General features: G+C 38.8%; 1 protein-coding gene across 2 annotated transcripts in view; it reads right to left on the minus strand.

The window, feature by feature from the left end:
* Nucleotides 1–243: 243 nt before the first annotated feature.
* The window catches only part of TSHZ2 (teashirt zinc finger homeobox 2), a 437,476-nt gene continuing 425,407 nt past the window's right edge, over nucleotides 244–12,312 (minus strand). For both annotated transcript variants that reach the window (XM_073883928.1, XM_073883927.1), the window contains exon 3: nucleotides 244–8,108. In XM_073883928.1, the coding sequence (XP_073740029.1) occupies nucleotides 8,107–8,108 (2 nt within the window). In that variant the 3' untranslated portion in view covers nucleotides 244–8,106. The remainder of the gene's footprint in view (nucleotides 8,109–12,312) is intronic.

Genomic DNA, 12,312 nt, shown 5'->3' on the forward strand with positions numbered 1-12,312 from the left:
ACAAAAACTCAAAAAACCCCACAAAAACCAAAAAACAGATCTGTTGGAGATGAGGGTAGATGTTGGAAACGGGTCAGTAGGTCCCAGCAAGAGAGAGGCCCACCAGTAATTTCCTTGCTTGGCCTCCCTGGGGGTCAGTGCTGTTTCTCCACTCCCTCCTTCCCTTCTCCCCTGCCTCTCTCCTCTCTCGCCATCCTTAAAAAACACACATAGGCAGAAATCAATCCATCAAATGTCATTACAGATTTATTAAGCCTGATGTAGAAAGACATTTAACAGTAACATCTTCACAAAGCATAAAAAGAGCACTTCTATTCAGTCTTGTGCTTTGAAAATCTAAATATATTTTTATCATATAAATAATTCTTTTCATGTTTTAAGTGCATCTGTGTGTTTTTTTCTTCTTCTTCTCTCCTTTAATTTTCATTCAGTTGGCCAAAGCGAAGTCGGCGTTGACTGAAACGAAGCCATTTGCAAAGCTAATGGTGTTGAGAGGCGTGTCTACTGTATCAGCTGGGTTTCAGAAAGGTGGTTCAAGATCTGCAGCATTAGAACGAGGGACAGCCTCCAGCAGAATCATAATTGAACACACCCAAGTCCTTAATGTTGGCAGTTGGGTTTCCTGATGCAAATTATGATAAGGTTTCAGATGGGAAACAGTCTGTTTTCCACTGCTGGGGGGGGAGGGAGATTTTTTTTGTCACAAAGGAAAAGAGTTATCGTGTTCAAAAATGTAAATAATACACTTATAGAAACCTTTTTGATGGAAATGAGGGGCTCCATATAACCTTGGCGAGTGTGTTACTAGTTTTTCACAATAGCTAAAAGAAGTAATATCTATTATTTAGGGCTTTAATTACAGTTGGCAAAGTAGAATGATTTTCTTAAAAAAAAAAAACCCAACTCTTTAGATGTAAAAAATAATGGCTTCTGTGATGTAATTTAAGGGTTTTCTTCATCTCCACCATCAGAGAATTGATTTCTAGTGGTAAAATTGTATTAAACTCTCTCCTTATCGAGATAATTTCAATGCTGCAGCATCCGACACAGGCATACATCTTGCGTGCACCCAAACGAAGTCATTTTTATTCAGCGAGGGGCTGATCTGAATGTTTCCTTTGGCCTGATTTAAGTCATATGGGGTATCAAGACCAGATTGTTTATAATTAGGAGAGATGACAGGATGGTGGCACCAAGGGACAAAGGCAGAAGCACCTTTTCTGAAAATCCCTGCATTTTTTTTTCAAGCTGGAAAGACATCATTTCTAGCTGGGTTGGTTGTCTTTGGGCAGTGACAACTCAGCCACACCTTTGGAAATTTGCAAATAGTGACTGCATTAAGCACTAGCATTCAGGATGATGAGGAGTAAAAGAAAGTGTGGCCAGCCAAGGGAAGAATTTTCCAGATCCCAGAGAAGTGGGCACAGATGCCTGCCTATCTGTGATGAATCTGTTTGGCCACAGGGTGGTATAATTTTCCTAGCAGAAAACTTTTTTTTTTTCATTGCAAGGACAATTTATAATCATCAAAAACAAGTGAAACATGGTTTTGATTAAAACAGCCTGTTGGCTCAATAATCTCTGTAATTTTAAAAACATCCTTAATGCAGAAGAAGAACAAGCCGATGTCAGGAATGGCCTGGGGCCCCATTACAACAGCAACAGAATAAATAAGGAGGAGAATTGCGAGGTCATAGAAACAAAATTAAGCTAATGTTTCAAATTTCGACAATTATGAATTCTTCCTCTAAGAAGACATTAAAAAAATCTTCAGGCACTATTAGATAAAATACAAAGAGGGTAATTCTACATGGATGAGTTTGCAGTTTTCCCAAGGGGTAAAGCATGCCTTTAAAGGAAAACTCCGAATTAGGACGTTGGTTCCTCCCTAGATCCAGCCATTGGATGGGACTCATGCAGACAGACAAACTTGGTTCTTATAATTTCTTTGTAAACTCAGATCTAATTCCTTCAGAAGCTATTGAAAGAGAATGACCAGGAAAAATTACAAGCATATTCTTTTCTATACAAAAGAATCCCCATTGTGGGCCAGTTTGGTAGGAAACAGAAACAAGCAAATATAACAAAATCTGTGTTCATACATGGTGATATAGTTAGTATATACAAATATGTACAGTATAAAAATGTACGGAAGGCTTACGTTCCCAGTCATCCAAGCTGCATTGTACACAGGGAAAACAGCCTGGCTTTTCCTCCTAGTATACAGGCAAATGTATTATATACAGCATGCAGGTGATAGAAAATTAGTGTATTTGCACAGAAACATTCTATGGTACGGTTGCAGTCATTTTTCTTTGAAAATGACTAGTCTGCTTTCCTTATATAAAAACGTGTTTGCCTTTCTTCACTGGCAAATAAACACTTTTCTTCAGAGCAAGGATGAATGTAATTCTCCCAACTCACTCCACCCTACCTTCCCCACTGCCTTTTCTAAAAGAAAAAAAAAAATCTAGAAATCAACAGAAGGGGGCAAATGTGTAACATAAACATGGTTGATACCAAATTTCCTAAAAAGCTACAAGGGCTCTGCAGAGTAAGAATCGGTTGACCATTAAAAAGACTGTATGATCAACTATCTTCTTGATTTTAAAGGGGTTTGGAAGTTTTGTGATTCATGCTGACTGTGCCTGGCTGTTAAGAATCCAAGTCAGGAGAGATTAGGAGGATATAAGTGTATTAGAGACCAAAAAGTATATTGTATCCCGAGATATTGTGACATTTAAGAACCCTGAGCCAAATGAGAATTGTTTCGTATGTCAGCTTTTATTTATTTATTTATTTTGACTTGCATTGCACATTCTAACCTCTGCCGTGTTATAAGCCAAGATACTGTATTGCAGAACTGGAATGTTTCTGTAGTATTTATCTCAGTACAGGACAGGAACGGTTTTTGCTTCCTCTCCACAGACCAGTTGAACTTTGTGTATTTAAAAAATATACGTACACATTTATAATTCCTGAATGTTGTATGGGTCATTTAGAAAGTGAAAATATTACTGTACAGAGTCTTCACATTTGAGATATAATCGTATGATTGTGCAAGTTCTGTAAATATAAGCCTTTGCCTGGGGACTGATCTCCAAACGCAGGTTTCAGGTTCAAGGTAATTCAGTAAGCATGCTGAAATTCATTTTCTGGAAGGATTGAAGGGAGTGGTAGTTTTTTTCTTTTTCTAAGTAACGCATTTGTGGGAGTCTTTCAACTTCTCCTGGGGGTTTTCACCAAAGAGTTATTATTTGTACTTCCAAAAGCGGTTTTAAACAAATAAACATTGTAGAAAGGGCTGTGAGAATTTAATCTGTCTTTTGCAAACAGATTGTTTGTTAAAAGGCCTTAATGATAATCATATGGCTATATCAGTGAAGTCATTTGTGTGCTGAAAGGTGTCAGATCAGGGGGCCATTACTTGGAAGAGCCATTTTACTTGGAATCTATTTTTCCAAAGGAAATGGACAGAGTCCTGTTGCAGAAATAGCATTCCACCTGGTACCAGCATTTTAGAACAGTCCTATTCTAATCCATAAAACATTTCTAGTTTTCCCTGAAGCTTTGGGCTGCCTTGCGCATGAATAATTTTTGGAGAAACACCCACGCCCGTTAGCCCATTGTTCATAACTATTGGAAGAAGATTAACTAGAGCCTGGAAATTGTGTATCTGCGTATGCCTCTGAATCTGTCACAGGAAACCAAAGGAGATAAGTGGCTTTTACTTTGGATGAAGAGGTAAAATTCCCCTGTAGAAATTCTAAAGATGATTCATAAGTTTCAAAATGTTTAATGCTTCCCTACAATGGAAACCTGTCTCTCTGTCTGGGGGGATGGAAATTTGTATCTCGTTCTCCTGCTCAATCTTTGTCTAAAAGTATTTCATGGATATTTTGAGAAAGTGCCACATATAGGAAGGGAGAAAATGAAATTAGCATTTTAACATCTCAAAGGGGGAAAAAAATAAACCGAAAGTTCAGTTGTGATTTTTTTTTTCCTTGCCTAATGCTTGTTCAAAACAGAGACTACTTTTATTGCTTTTTAGAACTATACACACACGTATGTGGGTCTGCATATCGACACACTTCTATTCTTGTGGAGAGTAGAGGATAATGTGAAAATGACATTTTTAATGTGTGTGTGTTTTTTTTTTTAACGAAAACGTTTAACAAGATTAAAAAATGAAAGCTGATGGGGGGATAAAAAAAAGATTTGAATGCAGTCAAGTAACCTGTGAAGTGACAAATGGAAAAGTATGCACCTTTTAAGGCCTTGTAATCTTTGGATTTACTGTGAAAAGTTTCAGAAAAACCATAGATTCTTACTGTGTCACTGTCCATGGGCCCTGGAAAGTGGCCATGAATTCGTATATACACACCTCCTCGCTGCTTCACCCGAGTCTCAGAAATGCTTCCCAAATATGTCATTTCATAAACTTGTTTTCTGCATTTTGGCTAAATTCAGCGGGTTTTGCCCATGACATTAATTATGCAAGACTCACACAACTGAGCTGGCACATTTTGGGGGTGATTTTTAGATTTTAAGAAATCTATTTGTGACCTTAAAGAAATTCTGTGGGGATGTGTGGGCTACCCAATATATTCTGTGATTAGAGTCTACATTTAGGCCTTGACCTATTTTTAAGCTATTTTCTTTTCTGTATGCTTTTCAGAAGGAGAAATCCCTATTCTGAAATATTATTATTTTGAAAAGCAGGAATAAAAACACAAGTGACACAGGGGAGGTGGCCCCTCTGTGAGCTCCTCCCCCCAGGCCAGGTGTCTGGTATCAGCTACCTTTAGGAGCTGCTATCAGCACAGAAGGGCAAGGCTGTTGGGTGCTTTGTTCGCTGTTGTATGCCATACCACCTAGAATAGTATCCTGCACACAGCAGGTGCTTTCTAATCTTTGTGGAATGAATTTGCCGAATGAATTGTATTTCCCATCTCTCTTGTGTCTCCCAGTGCTTTGTAACATGCTCTATATTTAGTGAATTTGCTGAACTATGAAATGGGGCCAAAGACATAGAACTTAAATATTTATATACAATTTTTTTCAGCGGACATTTCAGTTTGCAGCCTGTTGGTGGTCTTAGCTAGAAGGAGGGATGGGGAAGGAAAGGCAATTTCTCACCCCCACTGATACCGAGGGTTGGTGGTGGAATGGAGATACTCAAGTGTGATTTGCATGATATTTGCAAGTCATGTTCCTTTCCGTTTCTCAAGTTCCAATATATCAGCCCTCCATTTATTCAGAGAGAGGAAGAGAGTGGTCTGAAAGCAGATACAAATATTCTCCTGAGCTCATGTTAGTTTTTCCCTCCAGAAAGAAGTTTCTAGAAGCCTCGCAGGGCTTGCCAAATGAAAAGACAGGCCTGGTCTCTAGAAATGTACTGAGAGCCGTGTTTACCTCACAGCCTGAGCCCAGATCTTGTTTCCTAAGGAGAACATTAGCAGCTGTCCCTCAGCAGTGACATTTACAGTTACCAAGTGACAATTCATGAATCTTACCAAATTTATCAATATTTTTGTCTCTCACCTCCCACCCCACCCCTCCATAGAAATTGTGCTAACAAAACCATATAGATTAAATGTTGAAGCAGATGATTTTTTTTTTCTTAGAAGGGAAACAATTTCCATGGAGTTGAGAATTGTATTGTCTCCCTCCAGTTGGAGCAAGAGCTCAAGAATCTGCTTTTGAAGGGTAGTGACAGAGTCTGAATTACATAACTTTATCTTATAACCCTGGGTTGGAGCAGGCAATTTTTAATAGCTTCAGGAAGCCCAATGCTAATGCACTGATTTTCCTTTAATAGAATTTCGTTGTCGAAGGACGGTGCTCAGTAGAGTCCACCCTTCAATCTTAACCCATGCAAAGACTGTTCCTTTCTGGTTGAGCTCCATTCATTTCTGGTTGAGTAGGTTAAGCAAAGACAGACCTCACTGTTCTCAATTCACTTTATGATCCTCCCATCATAAAAAATAATATCAGCACCTTGCTTTTCATGTCAGAACTACATTTGAGCCGCTATTCCCTATGCCCATGAGTAAATCCCATAAAAGCTGCCCCGTTGTACTGTTGCTATTTTTCCTTGTGGGTGATTGATTGATGGATGAGTGCTGACACTTCAATGAAGCTATTTCGACTGCCATCTCAATCCGATGATGTGAGGGGTATATTTTCTGTCCATGCCTCATTACTTCAGAATGACATTCCTGGAACTTCATTTACTTTTTCCCTCCTTCCCTGAAGCGCCATATTTTTTCCCATCTAGGTTATGCATGCCATAAAAAAAGCAATTTGCTATTATATGTGACATAAGGGCAACACTTTCCCTAGGAGGTAAATAAGAAGTTTTTTCTTTTTTTTTTTTTAATCCCAATGTTGAATTTAGGGATCATGTCAAAATTTCCAAAGCAATTTCAACAGGCATGCTTCCACGAGAAATGGTGAAGAGGATATTTGGCTTCGTTTTGTTGGTGTTGAGATTTTTTGTGTGTGTGATAGCCTTGGTAATTAAAGCAATGACAACAAAATTGGTTTTTGTTTGTTTGTTTCAGAATCATCTAAGTTCCTAGTGTTGTGCCCGGAAGAGTTTAACTATTTCGCCTATAGCTGAGTAGTTTATAACACAATCCAGACTTTATCTGTCCTTTGAGAATAAGGAAATTCATTGTTTAAATGCAATGATAGATTTATCTATTTATAGATTGCTTTCAGTTGTATAGAAAATGCTCAACTAGAGTAAACAGCTCTACTCCTGAATTTCCAAACTGTGTACTAGGTATGCAAGACTTTTAATATTAAAACATGCTCTTAGCTTTTCCAAGTTGACTTAGGACCTGATTTTAATCTGTGTAATACAGTATTCCCGTTAATAATAACGTATAATTAAGACATCCGTTAAAAATCCATAACGTTAATTTAATGGAGAAAATCTAATACAGTTCTATTGGAATTTTTACGTTAAATTAACTTTAACGGGCTTTTAATGGATGTCTTAATTAGATCTCATTATTAACGGGAATATTCCACAAATTAAAATTGGGCCCTCAAAGTTTTAATGAAAAAAGTTGCGGGAACACATTTAAAATGGACACCCTATTTCATGCTTTCTGTTACTTCTCAAGCTAAGCTGTGTTTCCCAGTCCATAAACAACAGGTTCTGCAGAAAGAGATCACCGGGCAAGACGGCTGCTGAACTTTCCACCCTGCAGTGATCTCATCTTCTTGCTTTCCTTCAGATCTTGCATCTCACCAATTTTCCCAGTTCTGCCAATTTGCAGGTCTCGTATGCGTACTTAAAACCATTTTTTTTTTTTGTAACCAACAAAGACAATGATTAAAAAGATGCCCACCACTGCTTGGGAAAAAGTCTTTGGCAGCAACATGGTTAAGCCTAACTATTTGAACAACTTTCACAGAAGATGAACATTGTTCAGAGGTTTTCTTGGCTCAAACTCTGCTCTAACTTAATAATTCTTCCACTTTGCGGTGATTAATGGCTCCCCAGTGCAGGGGCAGGACTGGGGAATCCAGGTGCAACCGTAATTGTTGCTCTGAACAGAAACATTTCCTTTAGACAAACGTTCCCAGAGGGGTTATAAATAGGAAATGGACATTACCGTGAAAAGTAAGCTTCCAAGGGTATGCATCTAGCGCAGCTCACTTGGACATTAAACTATGAAGACTCATACTCCCCCGCCCTTTCCTGTCAGGTGTTACAGACCGACGAAATAAGTACATCAATGTTCTCAGTCATTATTTTTCTTCAGTGGCACTTTGTTTTCTCATGACAGTGAAAAGGGGACCATGGAGATGAGACTGCCTCATTGCAGTTTATCAATGAAAATCTAGTATTGTCCATAAGCAGAGAAGTGGAAATCAATACTTCATTACCAAATTGTTAGTAAGAATGAAGAGAGATGGCTGGGGTAATTTTTTTTTTTCTTTTTTCTTTCTTTCTTTTTTTTTTTTTTTTTTGGCAGTCTTCTCAGAGCAGGGTGTCAGAAGGAGTTCAATGTCAGAAGCAGGTGGTACAATGAAGAAGGACTCAGTGTGAGGGAGATCCAGGCTGGAAAGTTGAAACTAAGGCATTTGTCCTGTAATGGGAATCAGAACAACAGAAAAAGATGTATTATTTTCGGAGGAATAGCTCAGGTGGTTATTTTCCCTAGGTAGCCAAATTGCCCACCTGCACTATTTCATTCGTATTAATGGTCTGCATGGAGTCATAGTTAAATCTAGTCTAGGGTATGATATAACCACGTGATGGGACCTAGAAAGGAAAAGCCAGTTTAGGGAAAAAAGAACCTTTAAAATATAATGTATGGAAGAGATATTTATACACTCAGGTTCATAACAGCATTATTCACAATAGGCAAAAGGAAGAAGCAGCCTCGATGTCCATTGATGGATGGGTGGATAAACAAATTGTGGTATACGTAGGGATACAATGGGATATTATTCAGTCTTAAAAGGAAAGGAAATTCTCATATATTCTACAACATGGATGAACCTTGGGGACATTATGTTAAGAGAAAATAAGCAAGTCATAAAATACTATATGAATTCACTTACATGAGGTACCTAGAGTAGTCAAACTTATAGAAACACAAAGCAGAAATGGTAATTGCCAGGGGCTGGGGAATGGGGACTTGTTGTTTAATGGGTATAGAGTTTCAATTTTGCAAGACAAAAAAGTTCCGGAGATGGATAGTAGTGATGGTTACAGAACAACGGGAATGTACTGAATGCCACTGAGCTGTACCCTGGAAAACGATTCAGATGATAAATTTTATGTTTTGGGTGTTTTTCCACAATGAAAAATAAAAACTATAATATGCGACTTTCCCATTATAAAGCATTTTGAAAAAGAAAAAAAAATTAACTTAAGGCCCCACCATCCAGAGGAAGCTCCTATTCACATTCTGCTGTATTTCCTTCTAGTTTTCTCTCCGCATGTATTTGTGAGAGGCGTACATAGTCATAAGTACCCACTGTGTGATGTTCCTCTTCGGTGTTTTCCCCCCACTTGAAAGCCCCATTGTAAATAGCTACACGAGTTCTAGCACCTTCACTATCAGAATTTACTAGAACATTCTCATGATGTTGGACATTTAATTTGCTTCCAATTTTATTCATTAGTAGGTAACACTGTGATAAACATTTTTGTGTTTAAAGCCTTCAGTTTGTTGGGCTATATTCATAGGCTTAAATTGCCAAATGTGAAATTCCTGAGTCAAAAGATAGGAACATTTTTGTGGTTGGGGAAGTGCTACTTAAAAGTATGCTTTGTTATGGGAGATTAATTGGGAGAATTTTTTTTTTTTCTGTTATGTGCTATTTGGATTACTGTAAGAATGCATATAGTTTCCATTAGCTTAATCTGGGTGGCATTCCTTGTTTATATCTTATTATTTAGTGGTATTGCCCATTTTAGTGAGAAAAAAAATACTTTGGACTTATATATAATTAGTCTTTTGGAAGAGGAAAACTTCCAAGTTACTAGTAGAAGAATAAAGACACATTGAAAATTGTTGACATTTGATGTGTGTAAAGAAATCATGCACAAAATAACCACAACAGACGTTATAAATAATTTCTTGGTAAGAAATAGTAGGACTCCAATACCAGAACCAGTTGTTATGTATGTACCAAATGCCAGATCCTTTACACGTATTACCACTAATACTTGAAACAATCTCATTAAAAAAAAAAAGTCTCAAGGAGATTCGTGACTTGTCCAAGGTCACACGGCTAATAAGCAGAGGATGGTTTTAAATTTAGGTCTTCCCATTTGGAAGCTTCCATGCTCACTTCAGGCACCCCATCCCACTCACCCACCCTGCATTTAGATTACAGATGGTCACCATCAGTGGAAGGAGTCATTTCCCTTTGACATTAGGTTTTTATTTCAGAGACAAAGTAGTCTTTCCTCTGACTTGGTTGGAACCCCCTGGCAGGTTCAGGAACTTGAGGGAGAGTGGTCATGTGGTTGGAGGAGAGAGATGCGTCGAAGAAAGAGAAAGAGATTGAGGGCAGAAGTTGTAACGGTACTAGGGGAAGGTGAGAGGAGGGAGAGAGGGGGAAAGGACGAGAGTAGCTGATTTCTTACGGGTGAAAGTGCCCTCCACTGTGAGGCAGGATGAAGGCCTGGGTGCAGTGTTGACACACGCTCTGTGTGAGGCCCTCCTCTCCTCCCTGACCATGATGTTAATGTGGTGCCAGTTTTAGAAAACTTTGTTTCATTTGTCTCTTCCTTGAACCCACTCCAGATTTGTTCAACACTCAGACTCCTCTGGCTGGGTGTTTCTTAGGGCAAAGTTTGCTCTGGGGAGAGGAGCAAGGAGAATGAAAAAATAATTGTATTATGTTATAGCCCCCTTCTTGGAAATCCACAATACACATCAGCATATTAAAGGCTCCGAGAAGTCCTGCCACCAAAACCCAACCCAACCCAACACAATGTGTCTTTATTTAACCCAGTGCTTCCTGGATTTGTTTGATGACCCCTTTCTTTCCCACAAAACACGAATATATCTGAGTGTTGTCTCTCTGGAAAATATCTTCATGACAGACTCTTGTGTAAAAACAAGGAAGTTGCTCAGCTCCTAAGATCTCAGTCCTGACCTCATTATTGACTTTCTGTGATTCTTAGCTCAGGTTCTGGGGCTTTCTGGGGCCTCAGTATGAAAGAAGCCTGTTGTAGTGATAACTTGACATTTCCCGAGTTTGCTCTATGCTACCCACGCCAAGTCCGTGCCTCACCTTGCATCAACCTCATGATACTGTGGTGCAGGAGGGAATAACATCTACACTTTCCAGCCCAGGAAACGGACATTTAGGGAGGTGAAGCCATTTGGCCTGCAGTCACGTGGCCGGTAAGTGGGAGAAAGGATACTCAGGTTCAAGGTTGCTTGGGCTCTTAAACCACTGTTTCTTATATGGTCTCTGATGGCTTGATAATGTTGTAAAGTGTTGAACACTAACATTATTAATAATTCAGAGGCATTTCTCCAAGAGTATCTGTACAGTTAGTTATTGAGTTAAATTCTAGATACGAGTGTCTTCTATTAAAACTTGGCTATGATGCTATTTTTACTCTGGAAAACAGTGTGGAGCCTCCTCAAAAAGTTGAAAATAGAGCTACCCCACGACCCAGCAATTGCACTACTGGGTATTTACCCCAAAGATAAAAATGTAGGGATCCGAAGGGGTATGTGCACCCCAATGTTCATAACAGCAATGTCCACAGTAGCCAAACTGTGGAAAGAGACAAGATGTCCATTAACAGATGAACAGATAAGGAAGATGTGGTGTATATATATATACACACACACACACACACACATATATATATATATATATATATATATATATATATACACACAATGGAATATTATGCAGCCAACAAAAATGAAATCTTGCCATTTGCAACGAGGTGGATGGAACTAGAGAGTATTATGCTAAGCGAAAAAAGTCAATCAGAGAAAGACAGGTATCATATGATCTCACTGATATGAGGAATTTGAGAAACAAGACAGAGGATCATAGGGGAAGGGAGGAAAAAATGAAACAAGATGAAACCAGAGAGGGAGACAAACCATAAAAGACTCTTAATTTCAGGAAATAGAGGGTTGCTGGGAGTGATGGGGGGTGGGAGGGAGGGGGTGGCTGGGTGATGGACATTGGGGAGGGTATGTGCTATGGTGAGCGCCGTGAATTGTGTAAGACTGAAGAATCACAGACTTGTACCTATGAAACAAATAACACATTATTTGTTAAAAAAAAAAAGATAGTAGGAAGGGAAAAATGAAGAGGGGGGACATTGGAGGGGGAGATGAACCATGAGAGACTATGGACTCTAAGAAACAAACTGAGGATTTTAGAGGGTAAGGGGGTGGGGGGATGGGTTAGCCTGGTGATGGGTATTAAGGAGGGCACAGATTGCATGGAGCACTGGGTTTTATATGCAAACAATGAATCGTGGAACACCACATCAAAAACTAATGATGTAATGTATGGTGACTAACATAACATAATAAAATAAAATTAATAAAAAAAACTTGGCTATATTGATGCCATTTCTATCTGACAGCTCTCATATTCCACCATGATGGATGGAGGTGGTATATTCTTCCAGAAAGTCAGTGCTCCTATACTAAAAGAGAATGTGTAAAGAGGATAACTGAATCTTGGGCCACTTTGGGATGATATACCTTTTCTTACTATTTCTTACCTTAGAAGAAGCAGCAGCAGCACCTTATTTTTCTGTAGGTCTAAAGATGAGACCCTGGCAGAAAA

Source organism: Callorhinus ursinus, unplaced genomic scaffold (assembly GCF_003265705.2).
Source record: "Callorhinus ursinus isolate GAN/ISIS: 27379988/994484 unplaced genomic scaffold, GSC_fseal_2.0 scaffold53, whole genome shotgun sequence".
In the NCBI taxonomy this organism is placed as follows: domain Eukaryota; kingdom Metazoa; phylum Chordata; class Mammalia; order Carnivora; family Otariidae; genus Callorhinus; species Callorhinus ursinus.